The sequence below is a fragment of the Ctenopharyngodon idella genome, chromosome 11 (assembly GCF_019924925.1).
Source record: "Ctenopharyngodon idella isolate HZGC_01 chromosome 11, HZGC01, whole genome shotgun sequence".
In the NCBI taxonomy this organism is placed as follows: Eukaryota; Metazoa; Chordata; class Actinopteri; order Cypriniformes; family Xenocyprididae; genus Ctenopharyngodon; species Ctenopharyngodon idella.
This window is the reverse complement of record NC_067230.1, coordinates 22939596-22957078: the sequence shown is the minus strand read 5'-3', so window position 1 is coordinate 22957078 and position 17483 is coordinate 22939596. Positions and strand designations below refer to the sequence as shown.

The 17483-nt window shown below is 39.0% G+C and overlaps 1 protein-coding gene across 9 annotated transcripts in view; it reads left to right on the top strand.

The window, feature by feature from the left end:
- arhgef10la (Rho guanine nucleotide exchange factor (GEF) 10-like a) overlaps positions 1-17483 on the top strand; it is a 136265-nt gene that overhangs the window by 51969 nt on the left and 66813 nt on the right. For all 9 annotated transcript variants that reach the window (XM_051911700.1, XM_051911696.1, XM_051911702.1 and 6 more), the window contains 4 exons: positions 1875-2045; positions 7681-7826; positions 8596-8768; positions 14663-14778. In XM_051911700.1, the coding sequence (XP_051767660.1) occupies positions 1875-2045; positions 7681-7826; positions 8596-8768; positions 14663-14778 (606 nt within the window). The remainder of the gene's footprint in view (positions 1-1874; positions 2046-7680; positions 7827-8595; positions 8769-14662; positions 14779-17483) is intronic.

Here is a 17483-nt window from a genome sequence, read left to right as displayed (position 1 = left end):
TTCCTAAAGATCCGTGTTTTAATTCTCTTCACAAGCCCTGGCGCCTTTGAGGCTTTTAGAAGACCACAGCTGAAAGAGCTTTCAGTTGCCGATGGATATAAGCATAGGCTTTAACCAAATGCCGCGCCTGTCGTGGAGACTGACGAAGGTAAGCCTATAACACATCTGGATTGAGACAGACTGCCTCAAAGCTCGCGTGCGCTGTGATGCACGAGATATCTGTGATCGCATAAACAGTAGCATCTTCTCAGCATGTTTAACTGCGTGTATGCATCAGGTGATAAGACGATTTCTACACGTCAATCATACAACAGTAGTTCGAATAGCCACAGAGACATTGCATGTCTTCGATGTTTTCATCCTCACTAATTTTGAGCTCTGGCTCATATTGAAAAGGCTGATTGGGTTTTAAAAGGAACCCCGCGGATATTAAGACCTGTATGCGTTACTAGATTACCGTTGCACCAAAACATACAGATAAAAAGACTCAAAGTCATCAGGGCTAAAGTGAAGAGAACAAAGACGCAGTTAGGAAGTTTTATTCGTCCACATTCTTCACAACTTCCCATTCTTTTCTCCTCTTATCGCTAGGAAAGCAGTAAAGACTTACATCGCTTCTCTTGTGGCTCATCGACTGAAAATTACAACCAAAAGCTGCACAATGAGGCATTGTATATTATATTCTGAGTTGTGTTGCGTTAAAAATAGCAATATGACAGTGTCAGTAAAGCAGTGAGTGCAACCATTTGACGTCACCGACATAGAACGCAAACAAAATAGCGCCGCCCATTGTCCAAATATGTCATGAATTTTTTAAATAACGTAAATCTTTCATGGGTTTTCTACTACATATTTCAGTAAGAGACATTATTTACGTTATATTAAACCAGGGGTTCCCTTTAAGTAAGTTATTTTTTTTATTGACAATCCTCTGTTTTGCCACAGCTCTAATTCATCTTTGCATTCACAATTATTGACTTGTGTGACTTGGATGTGAACCAGTGGTGCTTGAGTTATGCTTCAAAAAAACAAACAAAAAAACAAAACTGTGAATATAAAGAAAACATTAAATTTAAGATATATTGTCTTTAAAGTCTTATTATGAGTAAATTCATCTTGTTTTAAAGATGTTTTGATATTGTTTCTGAAAAAGCCAAAAATGCAAGGCAAATTACTAAGAATGTTTTTTTTTTTTTGCAGTATATTATTTGAGGATTTGTTTTTATTGACTAACATTAATATGTAGAAACAAAATATAACTATTTCCATTATTGAGAATTTTCATTTACCTTTACATTTATCACATCACCATTTAAATTGTATAGCATGAATGTTATGAATGCAATACTAGAATTTTGTGTAGGTTAATTGTATCTGACTCAACAGGGTTGTACATTTTATTGACGCCGATATTGAATGCTAATATGTCATTTTACGCTAAATATTTTCTGCATAAGTGAGCAAAATGTTTGTCTAATTAGAAAATGTTGGGTTGTCGCCACTGTCTATGCACTCTCCTCTCTTTCTCAGAGAGTTTGTGAATGATTGTTGTTTCAGTACACAGCTCTGAGGTAATGATTCCTAGAGGGATGGCATCATGCTTTTCTCCTGAATGTGACATGTACCGTTGTTCTGACCCTCTTTTCTTGCTGTTGAGTGGGAGTAAAGGTACCAGCGGCTTTAAATGAATGCTAATAGTACTATAGAACATCACAATGGCTAATGTGTTGTCTGCGGTAGAGGTGCAGTCATTATGCTTTGCCATTAGCTTCCTCGAATGATTATTTCTGCTTCTTTTACTTGTTCACTTGGCGTCTTTCTTCTATTCTCACTCTATTATTGCCGTTTCATTCATTCTCTCTCTATGTCTTTAGGACATGCTGAAGAACACTCCCACTGGCCATGTGGACAGGTTGCCCTTACAATTGGCTCTGACTGAATTGGAGACCCTTGCTGAGAAACTCAATGAGCAGAAAAGGGTGGCTGATCAGATCACTGAGACGCAGCAGCTGGCTCGCTGTGTCAGTGACCGCTCTCTCAGCAAGGTGAGAAAACACACACATGCGCACAGTTACTCAGCTGTGATAGCAGGATGTTGTTGCCTTGATGTAATCACAACAGTATAATTCCTAATCCCAAAACCATTTCATGGTTTCATTCTGACTTCCCTTTTCTTAGACATTTTTGCAATTACTTTTCACCAGCTGGTCCCAAGGTCATTGTGTTCACACAGCTCTCCTTGCAGAGAGCTACAGATATGGTTCATCACATTAACTATGGACATGTTCCATTTGCATTTGACAACCAGAAAGTGTCACAATGCTTTGTTTTAATTTTGTACAATATATTAATTATTTTATCATTTGATTAAAAAACTTGTGTGAAATGTCTTAAGCCCAGGATACATTGCACGATTTTAGCAATCCTATAAGATCATTACAAATCACATTGTGCAACATGGACCTTTTAAACTTGGGTACGACAAGCATGTAGACTGTACGATGATGAAACCTGTTGACTCATAGGCTACGATGCAAGTTTCTATAGAATAATAATACGTCATTAGCATGCGCTAGTGGTAAACAAAAAGACCGTGATTAAACACACTTTGGCAGTTGTAGTTTTTATGTTTGCTGAAAAAAAGAGGAAGCGTTGAAAGAGGAAGGTGAAAAGAGCTTGAGGTAAGCAGATTTAAGCAGCCATATCACCCTGTAGCCAAAGACTGGTTGCCTACTGAAGCTAAGCAGGGCTGAGCCTGGTTAGTGCCAGGATGGGAGACCTCCATTGAAAAACTAGGTAGCTGCTGGAAGAGGTGTTAGTGAGGCCAGCAGGTGCTCACCCTGTGGTCTGTGTGGGTCCTAATGCCCTAGTATAGTGGCGGGGACACTATACTGTCAAAAAGCACCTCCCTTCGGATGAGACGTTAAACTGAGGTCCTGACTCTCTGTGGTCATTAAAAATCCCAGGATGTCCTTCGAAAAAAGAGTAGGGGTGTAACCCCAGCATCCTGGCCAAATTTGCCCATTGGCCTCTGTCCATCACTGACTGACTGTGTTTGTGTGTATGAGAGAGAAAGAGAGAAGGAAAGGGAGAGGTTTTCAGTTAATAATGTTGATACTAGCTTGTCTATATATTATTCATCATAAATATCTTGTTATTTATGGTTCCTTTCACATTCTAATCGTATAACCTCAGGTATGCTCTGAATAATAAAGTCTACAGCCACAACGACAGCCTGTGGGCACTCTGAATTTTTTTCTTTTCAATGCAAAACATTGCAGATATTAGTGCAGGTCTTGCTTAGGTTTGTGTGGTACCATTTCAATTTCTTCTATGTGTCAGAACATGACACGATTAATAATGTAGAACAACCAGGCAATGTTTTCAGTCGTGACCTAAGCCCTGATCATACATTTTGACAAAATACACCATTTATGTTGCACAATATGCCTTGACTTTTAAGCCCAAACTCACTAGAGTCACATGTCATAAACGTAATTTTAGACCTTGCTTAACTAATAATCTAAGACAACTGAATGCAATTTAATAATGTGTTTTAAACCTTACATTCTATTACACATCTAAATGCTCACAAGGCCACTGTTGGTTTCCATCACCTGACAAACAGCCTTCAAACAGCCTGCCAAGTACCTGGACATTACAGCTGACCCTGAAAATAACCAACTCATCCCTGTTATCACCGGCCTGCATTTTTCTTCACGGAATCATCAGCGAGCAATGATGTCCATTAATGCGCTACAGCGGTGCCTGAATACATGGCAGGGGTGTTTCTCTTCCATTACCATGCTCATATCACAGGCCAGCTGCTGCAAATCCGAACAAATACATTTCTGAATAAGAGGAATTAGAGAGTAAATGAGACACTTAATTGGAAAGTCTAAGTTGCTTTCAGTATCTCTTGTTTGGTTCGCTTGTTTTACTTTCTCTCTTTATCTGTCTATATCGCTGTGTGTCTCGCCTTCCTCTGCTGCAGTCATTTGTCTCTCTCTCTCTCTCTCTCTCTCTCTCTCTCCTTTAGTCTGCATCTCTCTCACTTTCTCCTTCTGATGTTGAAATCCCAGAATGCATTGCAAGCTTAGTGAAAAATGGGGAGGGTTTGAACCTGTGTCCCTATGTCTCTTTAGATCTGTTGCAAACAGACCTGCATTGTAAGGCATTATGCAAAGAGACAGCATTGTAAGGCATTATAGGTGCACTCTCCATGTGAAGGGTGTATACTGCCTTCTAAGTTACCAAAAAAGAGAAAAAAAAATCCCAAAATGCATTGCGAGCTTAGGAAAAAATGGGGAGGGTTTGAACTTATGTCCCTTTGTGCACTTTTTGTGCAGTGGCTCCAACCTGACCATTTTTTTCAGAGATTTCAGCTGCATTCCTGTGTGAAACAGTCAGTTTCATTACCCCATATACACGCAATGAAATATTCATCGTCTGTCTCAGACTATCTGAGTTAGTAGGCCAGTAAATATAGTATGGTGCACAGGCTAAGACTGCAGCGTCTGCCTGTCACTCTTCAGCAAGCACATCACATACACCTCTGTCTCACTCTCTCTCACACACTCACACAAACATCCATACAAACTTACAAACCATTTCAGTCACACTCTCAAAGTCCCTGAAAAGGGTATCTGTCCTTTCCCACAACATTCTGTTTGCCTCTTCAGCCTATAGGGGGCGCTCTTACTATATAAAAACACAGAGCCTGGAGCATGCCTTCTGACTGACTGACTGAAGGTCTAATTTTTCAATGCATTTCAACAAAGGCCAAGCAGTGTTGCCAATTCCCTCTAGATCCGGCAACTCATTTTGCGTGTTGGGGCTACAGAAGCAGATGCATTATTTATAAAACTACTCTCCTGACTGATCAAACACCAACACGCAATATTTATTGAGCCGCTGGACATTGGGTTTTGCTGCTGTGATGCCGCTTATATTATTGCTGATGTAATGAGGATGAACTCTGGGACTGTCTCCTAACACAGTAGAAATATTTTTTTCCCCATCTTATGCATTCAGGAGAAATATAGAATGACTATACACTACACAAATGAACGTAGTATGCATGTCAAGCCAGGCAGTTTGGAGCTTGTCTACCTGTGTCTTCAACCAGTTGCAGATGGGGGTTTTCAGGAAACCTGTTTAAAAACAGTCAGTCTAGGGCTGCACGATATTGGAAAAAATTGACATTGCAATATTTTGTTTTTCTGCGATATATATTGCAATATGAAAAAAAAAAAAAAAAAAAATAATAATAATTCCAGCTGACTTGAATAGCTCTATTTGGAAAGAATTAATCATTCTAGGATGATTGAGGTGATTTTGTAGGTGAGTGAATATATATATGAACAAATTACAATCATAGATAAATATAATAGAACAAAGATACAAATGAAATAAACAGTGCTTTATATTTTCCAGGTAAGTCTAACAGTATTCAGGTACAGAAATTGAATAATCAAATGTAAAATAATACTGTAAAATAATACATAGTCTTACCATATAAATTAAACATAATTAATCTGTTAAAACTACAAAAGCGATTTTTATCTGGCGCGGATCCAAAATACTGTTACACATCCGGTTTTCTTTCTCAATTGTTTCGTCCATTTAAGCCATAATCAATTGTGTTTAGGATGATAGGCGATCTTTTATGTGCATTTAGATAATTTTTTTGCATGTATGTGTCTGTTCAAGCAAAAATAGACGCAGAAGAGAATGGCATGCGGTGCTCACGTGCGTCTGCACGGCTCTGTCTCTGTGTGTGTGTGTGCCTGTGCGCACATAAAACAGCCGCCCGTCTTCATGTGCTCAAATGGTTTAAAATATCTTGAATTTTTAAACTGACAGGACCTAAAACACGTTCAAATGATAAACTTTCATTGTATGATGGTCAAACTTTGCAGTTAATCAGAGAATCACCTGCGTTTTGAACCATTGTGTCTGGTCCGTAAGGATTAAGGATCCCTATACTAGACATCGCGCATCCTGCGATGTGACTATCGCCGATGCGCACATCGCGATTTCGATGCTAAAACGATATATCGTGCAGCCCTAAGTCAGTCTTTTTGCAGTTTTGTTTGGCGAAGTTAGTGGTGCAGTCATTGCACACTTTAAAGGGATAATTCACCCAAAAAGGAAAATACTGTCAACATTTATTCACTCTCATGTCCAAATCACTATGACTTGGAACTCAAAAAAAGATAGTTTGAAGAATGTTGGTAATTAAACCGTTTGGTTACCTCTGACTTCCTCTGTATGGACGAGAGAAAAAACCAAAAAAAAAAAAAATCTTTTTCACAGATTTAAGTCCTACAGGTTTGGAAATGCACAAGGGTGAGTAAATAATGACAGAATTTATCTTTTCAAAGGTGCACTATGCAGGATTTTCAGTTAATGTTAGTAAACACAACATTCAAACTTGGCCACTCCTTGCAGCCGGAACACTGACATTTGTGCAAGCTCTCTTTTGAACAGTTGCACATGCAGCTGGATAATGAGTGACAAGCTGTTTTGCTATTTTTTTTTTTTTTTCCCAAATATTGGTATTTCATGTGTCATAAAAAAACGTAATCTGTCGAGTTAAAGATAGCAGTCAATAAAGCAATAGCAACATTAGCAAACTGTTTTTTGTGTGTGTGTGTTGAGATACTACAACATAGCGGAGCTTTTTGAGCATCAGACGTAGACGATAACAGTCCCGCCCTCACCCTCGCTGTGCGTCGTTATTGGCTGGAGCGACACACCCACTGGCCAAAGTTTGCAGCCCAGAAACGTCCCGAGCACAGGAGTTCAAGAAGAAAATAAGAAAATACAAGCACAGGGCAGTGTCTCTGTAGACACAAACACCACCACACACTTCTAGTGGACTATAAGAAATGATTGAGAAGCATTATTTTTGTATGAGTCTATTTTTTTTCTTTTTTTGAAAATCCTGCATAGTGGACCTTTAAAACTTTAAAACAGAAACATAAGTAAAATAGCAGGGCTCTCAAAAGGTTACAATAACTGATTTTGTGTGATTTGTATAAAAATTGTATAAAAAACACTTTGGTCTTTTTAAGAAAATCCTGCTCCATCATTTTGAAACGCTTTGACCCAGAAACATATTTTGAGTTTTATTCACTAAAGTAGAAGGGATTTTCTTACAATACAATTATTATGTTTCTTCTCCAAACCTTTTCGATATATTATTGTAATTTAAATGGTTCCTCTTTACTTTAGTGCATACATCTCAATGTTTCTCAAATTGATATCAAATTAATGGGGCAAACCCTCTAAGGCAAAAAAGATTCAGAAATTCTGCCATAAAGGAGCTTTATTTGAAAGTACAGGATTTATAGTACATGAACTTTTCAGTCAAAACAGATACAGTTCTAGTTAGGAACCCTCCTTTTTTATAGTGCACATTCAAATTTATATAGTTTGTGGATGTAAGTCTACACTTCTCAATTCTATTTAAAAGATTGGGTTTTATTTCCCCAACTTTTCCTTTTTACTCAAATGTACTGCTTTGTTTCCAATCTTTTGTGCTGCCTTTCTGTGAACTTTCAAGTATCTTGTATGTCACACTGTGGCTTCTAAGTAAGTGTGTATCCATGTAATTGGTAGCCTCTATTTTGTAAGACTTGCGTGTAATCAGTGTCTCCCCTGTCTTTTCTTCAGCTGCTGAACTCTGAACAGAGCTCTTTGATCCTTTGCGAGACGCTGATTGAGACGGTGTACGGCGAAAGAGGACAAGTCCTCAAGTCTAAGGAGCGAAAAGTCTTTCTCTTCGGTGACATGCTCATCTGTGCCAACATCAACGTCAAGTACGTGTTCAGGACAAGGTCGATTGACTTTATCTTTGTCCCTCAGTCTCCCCTTAAGGCCACACTGACGGATTGCCGCTCATCAGCCGATCTAAATACAGACTTCTGAGTCTCCAGGAGCATTACTGTGATGTTGCCCCAATATGCCGCAGTCAGTGTGAGGGGGTTAGCCGCTAATGGCTAAGACACAGGACAGAATTGGGCACAGTCAAATGGGCCTTCATTATCTGGGAACAAATAGCAGGGTGTTTAGCTCCAGCGACAGGAATTATCCCCATAGATCACAGGCATAAAGGCGCTCCTCTGTTCCACTCAAATAGATTATCTATGACAGCTCTATTGATCACATCTCAGCAGTGCAAAAGGTAAACAGCTAAGTGAAAAAGCTTGCGCTGATACTGAATCTCAAAGCTCTTGAGCTAGTCTTTCCACTGCAGCATGTTAGGTCTCTGTTTTACTAAAACGTGGCTCGACATGCTCATTTAGAAGATCTTAACGAGGTGATGGCAATTCCACGTTACAACAAAACATGAATAATTACAACCCCCCCAACAATTGAAGGTCCAGACTTCCACAATGTAATCACAGTTGATCTGTAAAAAAATATTTTTAAAGTTGTAAATAAAATGAGTATTGGAGTATCTTTTACAATATCACATCCAAATGAATCCTACACCAAATGTTTTTCTGTGTGATCAAGTCAGGGTCCTTCTTTTTATGACAATGCAAATACATTTTGACATGTTGTTGTTCTTCTTGTCACCACCAGGGGGCCCCCTGACATTAGCAGTCTGGTTCCAGTAGGTCCCAAGTACACTCTGAAATGGAGTGCCCCCTTGCAGCAGGTTCAGGTGGTTGAAGTGGGTCAAGAGGGCTCCCAAACCAAGGACACTCTTTATCAGCTTGGAGGCGTCAAGCGTTCAGGCGGCTCTTCGGGATCAGGTAATGGCAATTGCTGTTGGTGCTGCTACTTTCTAAACAATCAGATAACATGCACCCTTGATGTGAGTCTCTTAGACATTTTGAAATAATTGTCCGTTTCTTGTGAGAAATGCACCTTTTTATGGCCTCTGCAGATGAGTGTATCTCAGGCGAGGTAGATAAGAACAACAGAGGCACAGCCTAAGCAATCTTATTTCACTGTTTGATAGACCACAAACATATTCAGTGTGCTGTCATCAGTCTTGGCGCATTATTTCCACCTCCAGTTCCAATCAGAGAGAGCAAGTTCAGGAGATTGGAATCAGGGCTGAACACTCTTACAAAACATTATTGTGTTTTGAATTCGAAGACGTGGAGGAGGAAGAGAGCAATTGTGGGGCACCAAGATAAATATGCTGACAGAGCTCCAGGTACAAAGTGTTATCAGGATGTACAGGTTCTGGCTGTTTAAGCCTTTTGCTTTCTGAGCTGAAATATTAATGGCGTTGTCTCTGGAACACCCATGTTGGATTGTGCACACAGGGGAGCTAGGAAATTAGATGACAGAAGATGTTTAATGCTGGGGCCTAGCAGACAGCTCGCGGGCAGGAGTCTTCAGAAGACCTCTTATGCCCCCTATACCTTATTTCTCTCTAAAATCATTATAAAACAGCATTCTGCCCAATTTATCTGCCTCAGTTCTCTTCATGCTTCTTTATAACTCAGAAGTAGCCTCCCATCTACTTCCAATTTGTCATTCTCATCATTTTCTGTATCCTTCAATTTAAATTTCAAAATACTGGCATGATTGTTTGACATGAAGTGTTGCCAAATAATCAATACAAGAAATAAAAATAGTGACAGGGAAAAATAAAATAAATATAGTATAAAGATATAGTATAGAATACATTTTATTTAAGCGCCCCTATGCTTTTTCGAATATTTTGTTTCGGTATCTTTGTCTGTGATGAGATATAAGGCAGAACGTGTCTCTCTCTTTTACTCTATTCAATGATCTGTTTGCACTGTTAGCACACACTTTTGGTTAAGTAACGTGAAGCCGCCACTTTAATCACCATTTTCCAGAAACTTTTGTCGTAGTCTGGTCCACTGTGTCTGAATGTGTCTATCTTCAGCTATTAATAGCAGCACATAGACACACAACCCTGTTTTGCCTGGCCTGCATCACATCTCTCCTCCCTTGTGATGTCACTCCATGGGGCTCCTCGCCCAAATCAGATCCCATGCTCCCCCAGCGTACCTCAAAATGGACTCATTTTTCATCTCCTGCAGGCCCCAGTGCCCTAATTTATTGATGGAATAGGCCAGCATTCCAGGAAAAGCAAAGCCTCTGCTGCTGCCAGTATGAAGCAGTATAAAACAGTAGCATACGGCAAATCTTAGGGTGCTTTCACACTTGGTTCGATTGCCTGGACCAAACCCGAGTTCGATTGCTCCCCCCTCCCCTGCCCCCACTGGACTGTGTTCACATTATATTATTTGGGTCCGAACTGCGGTTCGTTTGCGTCATCAAACCAGCAGCTGTTTACTCCATTGCTTAGTAACAACGGCGCAGGAGAAGGCAGCAAAATTCATAACGTTGCTCTCCTCACTTTTATATTTTTGTTTTAGAACCGTTTTGTTCATAACGGCACTTGCCTCTATCTGCTGCGAATGTAGAACGCTGAAGGCGAGCAGAAATGAGAAAGGCTACACTACAGCTCTCTGCTTGCAGCACGTCAGTCACGCTTGTCGGGAAAGTGAGTGAAACACACACACAAACACACATTTTTATCAAATAATACGGCTTTTAATAGCGGTTCACTTCTGAAATTTGGTACGTTTGCATTCATTTCAGAAGCGAACCGTACCGGAGTTCACTTGAACCGCACCCCAGACCACCCTTTTTAAGCAGACTCGGGTTCGGTTCGCGGGTGCGCACTCGAGTTCAGAAGACAGTGTTCACATCATCCAAACGTACCGAACTCTGACGTCAATCGAACCCGGGAGCGCACCAAAAGTGCTAATGTGAAAGCACCCTTAGAGGCCCTTGTGAGCCGTGAGATGTGGCTCTGCCCACAAATGGGGATGTTATGCACAAGTGCTTATATTGCTGCTGAAATATTTCTAGACTTCTGCCATTTAAACAAAGTAAATATGGTCATCGACAACACAAGAATAAGAACAAGAAAAATATTTATATCGTTTTAATATAAATTATATATAATATATCTAATACAGTATTAATAAATATACTACTGCTACTAATAATGATGATGATTTATGTAAGCAATAAGGTATGAGAGGCTGTGCTCTATCGTGAATAAGTCACGGCTGAAGGGCGTTGTTAGGCACAACGATACAGCACTAGCCTCAAGTACCTTATTGCTTTTATAAAACGGTTACCACACAATACAAATATTAAAGCCAAAAATATGTATCAATGCAACTTTCATGAAGTAAACTTTCACTAAAGCCTTCCTTCCACTGGAAAAAATAGTCCCTGACCATGAACAGCTACAGAAGTTACATTATTACGCCATTAGATGGTGGCAAAGACTGTCTTTATGAGTGAGTCACTCAGTAGCGAAGACTTTTACATTGAAAAGACTGAATTGTTGTGAACACGGAACAAGACGCAACTGACAAATGCTTTGACTAGCGCTGTCAGTCACGGGAAAACACCTTAACTGTTAAAAGGACAGGATAATACATCGGACATTTAAACTTATTTTTTTATTATGAACATAGGACTGACCTGAATGAAAATGCTAAATCTGAATGCAGGTAATAAACTCGCTCATCTTTTTCTCACAATACTCTTCTACATAATACAGTAAGCTTCAATGAACAATATCAATTGAGAACATGCAGTTTACCTTGCTAAGAGTGGTGTAGTGATACACAGAACCGTTGGGTGAAGCGGTCATAGCCATGTTTTATCATGAATAAAACACAGCTATTGACCAATCAGAATCAAGGACAGGAGCTAACCGTTTTATAATACAAATTATATTATAATATTAATATCATTATTATTAATATTTGATTTTACTTTTTATATTGTTTAATATGAATTATATATAAATTGTGTGTGTTATTATTATAATCTAATATAATTTAACATGGTATATATTTTTATTATTAATTTTGTTATAATTATTTTTTATTTTTATAGTGTTTTAACATAAATTATGTAGATTATCATTATTGTTTTATTGTTCTTTATAATATAATATATAATTATAATAATATAATATAATTATAAATTATATTATTAAATTATAATAATATAATATAGTATAATAACATTTAATAGACAATTTAAGCAGGTTAAAGGGACAAAATGTAGTTTTTCGCCGCTAGAGGTCGCTTATTCAAAACAAAGGTGTAGCTTGATGATGCCTTGATTTCGCAGAGTCATGGGAGGTGTTGTCTTCACATCTACAGCCGGTGGAAGAGAATCTGACAGGACTCGCACAGAGATCATAGTAATAGGCAAATGTATTAAAGATTTATTAATATTACTGTAGTATGAAGCAGGGTGTGGCTGAAAGCCGCTGGAGCGATTGCTAATGAGAAACAAGTGGGAGCGTGACACGGCTTGAGAGCGGTGAAGCTTTTATTTTGCCACAGAAGAGCGCTTCCGCTTCTTCCGGTCAAGTGTATGTGAGGTAACACAGCGCTATTTTATCATATTAGATACATTTGTGTGTTGAAAGTTGTTAACTCTGTCTGTTCGCTTGGCGGATACTATGAGACGCTTGTTGCAAACTGCAGTAAACTAGATCGATATTAGGCATGGTAAAACATGGTACTCGCTGTAAATCAGGAAAACAAGATTTAAACAATAAGGCTTACTGTGTTGAACTATATAACAATGATTAGCTTTCTGTCGATGAATGTATCCAAATAGTTGCTCACCTGTCTAATAAAACACATAATATATTAAAGCGTCTTTGGTGTTTCCATGGTTTCTACAAAATAAAACTGGAGACCGAGGGTAACGCAGGTATGATGTCATTGATAGGCGACGCAGAGACACATCCGTGTCCTGGTTAAAATAGCTTATTTCTCTGCATTTAAACATTCTTGGAAACATGGGATAATGTAATTACACAAGTCAACAAAATATATAATATTGTTCTAGTGGGTTTTTGGAATCTAAAAATCTTACATATTGTGCCTTTAAAAGAGCGTAGAGTTCCTATTTTTGTCTCTCTTACACTGGTGCAGTTTTATTTGGGCATCACACTTTAGCCCCTGGAAATTATCACAGACTAGTTTTCTTAATGGACATGCACACTTTTTTTCTATTTGTTTAAACATGTGCCAGGCAGATCCTGGCTAAAAAATTGTACATGTAAAAGCACACTTATATGGATGTTAGTTAAAGAGCATAGGTTTGAATGAGAAATCCAAATTTTAGTGGCCCTTTTGGCAACAGCTTTGTTGACTTTAGGCTGTATTGTGTCTGCATATAGGCCTCTGCTGGTGGCCGGCCAACGTGTGTGTCAGTTTACATATGACAATGTGTGTGAGAGAGATAGACTAGTGGAAATGGCAGAATACCATGCAATAGTGTGAAAACCAGATCCCAGCACACCAACGGATTAGTCTGGATTACAAGTCAGCACATTCACCTGAGGCCTAGGTGGGCCACAATCCCACAAACCTGTAGGCCCGCCTGAGGCCTTGCCATGGCAACCGGAAGAGCAGTCTGCCAGCTTGCGCTGTAGGGGCTCACTGTTCCTATTTTTATTTAAATGTGCCTGCTATTGATCAAGTCGTGCCAATGACAGATGTCTCTGTGGCTGTGTGAGTTGAAGACCCTATTAAATTTCTAAAGGTTAGAAAGAGACAGACAAAACAGCAGAAGAAAGATGTAGAGGTGCAAAGAGAAGTGGATGGAAATCTAGACAGACAGTGAAAGGCGAAAAGACAGGTTTAGAGAGAAAAAAGAGGTAGATGGTGTGTCAGAGACTGAGAAGGATCTCTGACAGACCTTCCAGCAGTACTTCGAAAATTAGGTTTAGGTGGGGGTCAACAATTGCCCGTGCTGCCCCGATTCTGCACACAGGTCATGTGATAATGCGGAGGTGCAGAAAGGCCAGACAGTCCTGCGGTCTTCGTATCCAGCTCCAGGATTTAATTACACTCCTCATTCCTGGGCTATCGGTCGGACACATAGAGCAGATTCATCCCCGCTATTGATTTTGCAGGCAGAGACTGCAAAAAAGGGAATGGGGATTCAAATCGATGGTACATTTCACGTCTAATGAGACACCTGTGTTCGTTTCGTCACCCTTAAAGGGCTTCATATTTCCAAATGGCTTCATTTTATACTCTGCTCCTTTTCCTTATAGCATTAGCCTCTGTGGCTACACAAACAATGGGAACAATTGATCTATCTTCAGTATCGATTCTCTTTGTTAGTGGAGCTACTGGAGAGTATTGACAAATGAAAGTTTTGTGATTGTCCAAAAGTCTTTAAAAGTTAAGTTGATTTTGTTTAGATTTGCATTAGGGAAAGTTTTCAAGCGAAAGACTAGAGCACAACGAGTCTTCCTCTTTAAAGGTCAGGTATCATTCTGAAATTTGTCTTCTGTGTCATTGTAGACCATTATGCAGGTCGCAGATCAATTATTTGAAATGGAGGAATGTGCATTGTGTAGGAAATACTAAAGTGCTTTTTTATTTGAGCATAGCTCACAGTGTAACCGAGCTGTCCTGACTCGATTACATATTCGAATGATTCAGCACCTTACAGGAAGCCATATCCACAGAAATACCATCTCATCTATCGAAAACCCTGGATTGCAGGTGCTTTTCGCACTCCAGGGGTCATGCTCTGATAAAGCATGGTGTGAAATTTAAGTACTGGATAAGTGAAGCTGGTTATTTTTGATTGACAGGAAGTATCATTCTGGGTCCGCCCCGTCTGTATCAGGAACTGCAGGAGTTGCAGCACGACCTCTCAGTGGTAGAGCAGGTCACTCTGCTTGTGGGGACTTTACAGGGAACGTACCAGGTAAACAATGTTCACTGCTACACATACAATAAGCCCATAAGCGGGAAATTGAAGGGAACTGACATTATACATTAAAAATTACTTTGGGGCAGAGATGGTAAAAAGTAATTGTAAACATGGCTCATAAATTGAAGTTGTGTCATTGAGTAAAACATAAAAAAATACAATTTATATGTTTAATATATAATATGAATATATATGAATATTGAAATGCTTGTTCTTACATACACTACTGTTCGAAAGTTTGGGGGTGGTAAAATATTTTGAATGTTCTTAAAAGAATCTCTTATGTTTACCAAAGCTGCTTTTATTTGATCAAAAATACACTAATATAGTGAAATATCATTAAAAATTAAAATAACTTTTTTTATTTTACTGTATTTTAAAAATGCAACTGTGATGGCAAAACAAAATTTTCATCAGCCATTACTTCAGACTTCAGTGTCACATGATCCTTCAGATATCATTCTGATGTGCTGATTTGCTGCTCAAGTTACATTTCTTATTATTATCCATGTTGGAAACAGTTGTGCTGCTTAATATTTTTTTGGAAACAATGATACATTTTGTTTCCAGGATTTTTTGTTTGAAACAGAAATCTTTTGTAACACAAATGTCTTTACTGTGTTTTAATTTAATGCATCCTTGGTGAATAAAATTACCAGTTTCTTTTCTTTTTTTTCTTTTTTTTTTTTAAATATGACCTTTGAACAGTAGTGCAAGTAAATGTATATATTCAGTTAAAGGGTTAGTTCACCCAACAATGAAATTTCTGTCATTAAATACTCACCCTCATGTTGTTCCACACCCGTGATGGTGCGTTCACACCAGACGCGAATGAAGTGTTAAGCGTGAGTGATTTACATGTTAAGTCAATGCAAAGACGCGATAGACATCCTGCGGCACGATTTGCGCGAATTGAGCGTTTCAGGTGCGTAACGTGTGATTTGCCCGAGTTGAAAAATCTGAACTTTGGTGAATATTCGCGCCACGTTAACCAATCAGGAGCTTGCTCTAGTAGTGACGTATTGCAACGTAGCGAGCAGAGGCAGAAATCCGAAACAACAATGGAGGACAAAATCATCGTCGCTGTATGTGGATACCTGGAGCTGTACGATACATCTTCGTACTATTATAGAAACAGGAATAAAAAGGATCTTGCTTGGAAGAAAGTGAGTGAGGAGGTCGGACAATCTGGTAAGTTGTAAAAAACGCTCTTTACTCAATTTGAGCTATATACGTATATACATATTGAGACTACAAGCTAGCTAAAGCTGGCAAATTGAGCTTATTCGCCGTATTTTACAACTACTTTCCCGCTGACGAGTTGATGTGTGTATTCAGAGGAAGTGCGCAGAAAAGAAGTGGAAGAGTCTGAGGGACACATATTTAAAGGAGAGGGAGAGCCCCTCCCATGACACGAATTCGCGTCTGTTGTGAAGTGAATTTCACGCGCGAATGAAGCGAGTAAACTCAAAATGTTCAAGTGTCCAACTACGTGCGAATAGCGCGATTTATTCGCGCAAGTCGCATCTGGTGTGAACGCCCCATAAGACCTTCGTTCATCTTCGGAACACAAATTAAGATATTTTTGATCAAATCCGATGGCTCAGTGAGGCCTCCGTTGCCAGCAAGATAATTAACACTTTCAAATGCCCAGAAAGGTACTAAAGACATATTTAAAATAGTTCATGTGACTACAGTGGCTCATCCTTAATGTTATGAAGCGACGAGAATACTTTTTGTGCACCAAAAAAACAAAATAACGACTTTATTCAACGATATCTAGTGATGGGCGATTTCAAAACACTGCTTCATGAAGCTTTGAAGCTTTACGAATCTTTTGTTTCAAATCAGTGGTTCAGAGCGTGTATCAAACTGCCAAAGTCACGTGAATCGTTGAAATTCCGAAATGTTTATGACATAGCCAAGCCTCATTTACTGAAATCACGTGACTTTGGCAGTTGATACATGCTCTGAAACACTGATTTGAAACAAAAGATTTGCAGTGTTTTGAAATCGCCCATCACTAGATATTGTTGAATAAAGTCGTTATTTTGTTTTGTTTTTTGACGCACAAAAAGTATTCTCGTCGCTTCATAACATTAAGGTCGAACCACTGGCCTCTCTGAGCCATTGGATTTTATCAAAAATATCTTAATTTGTGTTCCGAAAATGAACAAAGGTCTTACGGGTGTGGAATGACATGAGGGTGAGTAATTAATGACATAATTTTCATTTTTGGGTGAACTAACAATTTAACACACATTAGCTTTAAAAATAAGATCAGCTGCACTTTTGGATAAATAAACGGAATTTTCAAAGTCCAGGAAAGATCAAGGTAGAATATATTAAGCAGCAAAACAAAAGCAGTATTTGTCACATATGCTGCAGCCATCTGGGGATGAAAGCCTTTGGGGTAATTGCGTTTTCAGCGCAATTAAATTGTGATCAAAGTTCAGCAACCAAAGATGTGGATCATCAATTGATTATCACGGCATCCGCTTGATAGTTGGACGACAACACGTGGAAACCTTCATAATCTGATCTGCAGTCGATGTTCAGATGGGAGATAGCTCTGAACAGCATGTCTACACAGCACAAGGCTGCTCTCAAATCAGGACAGCTCCCCTGATGCCTTGACAGCCACAAAACCAATACAAAACAGCTAGATAGAAACAGTAACAGCTCTTCGTCTTGCATGC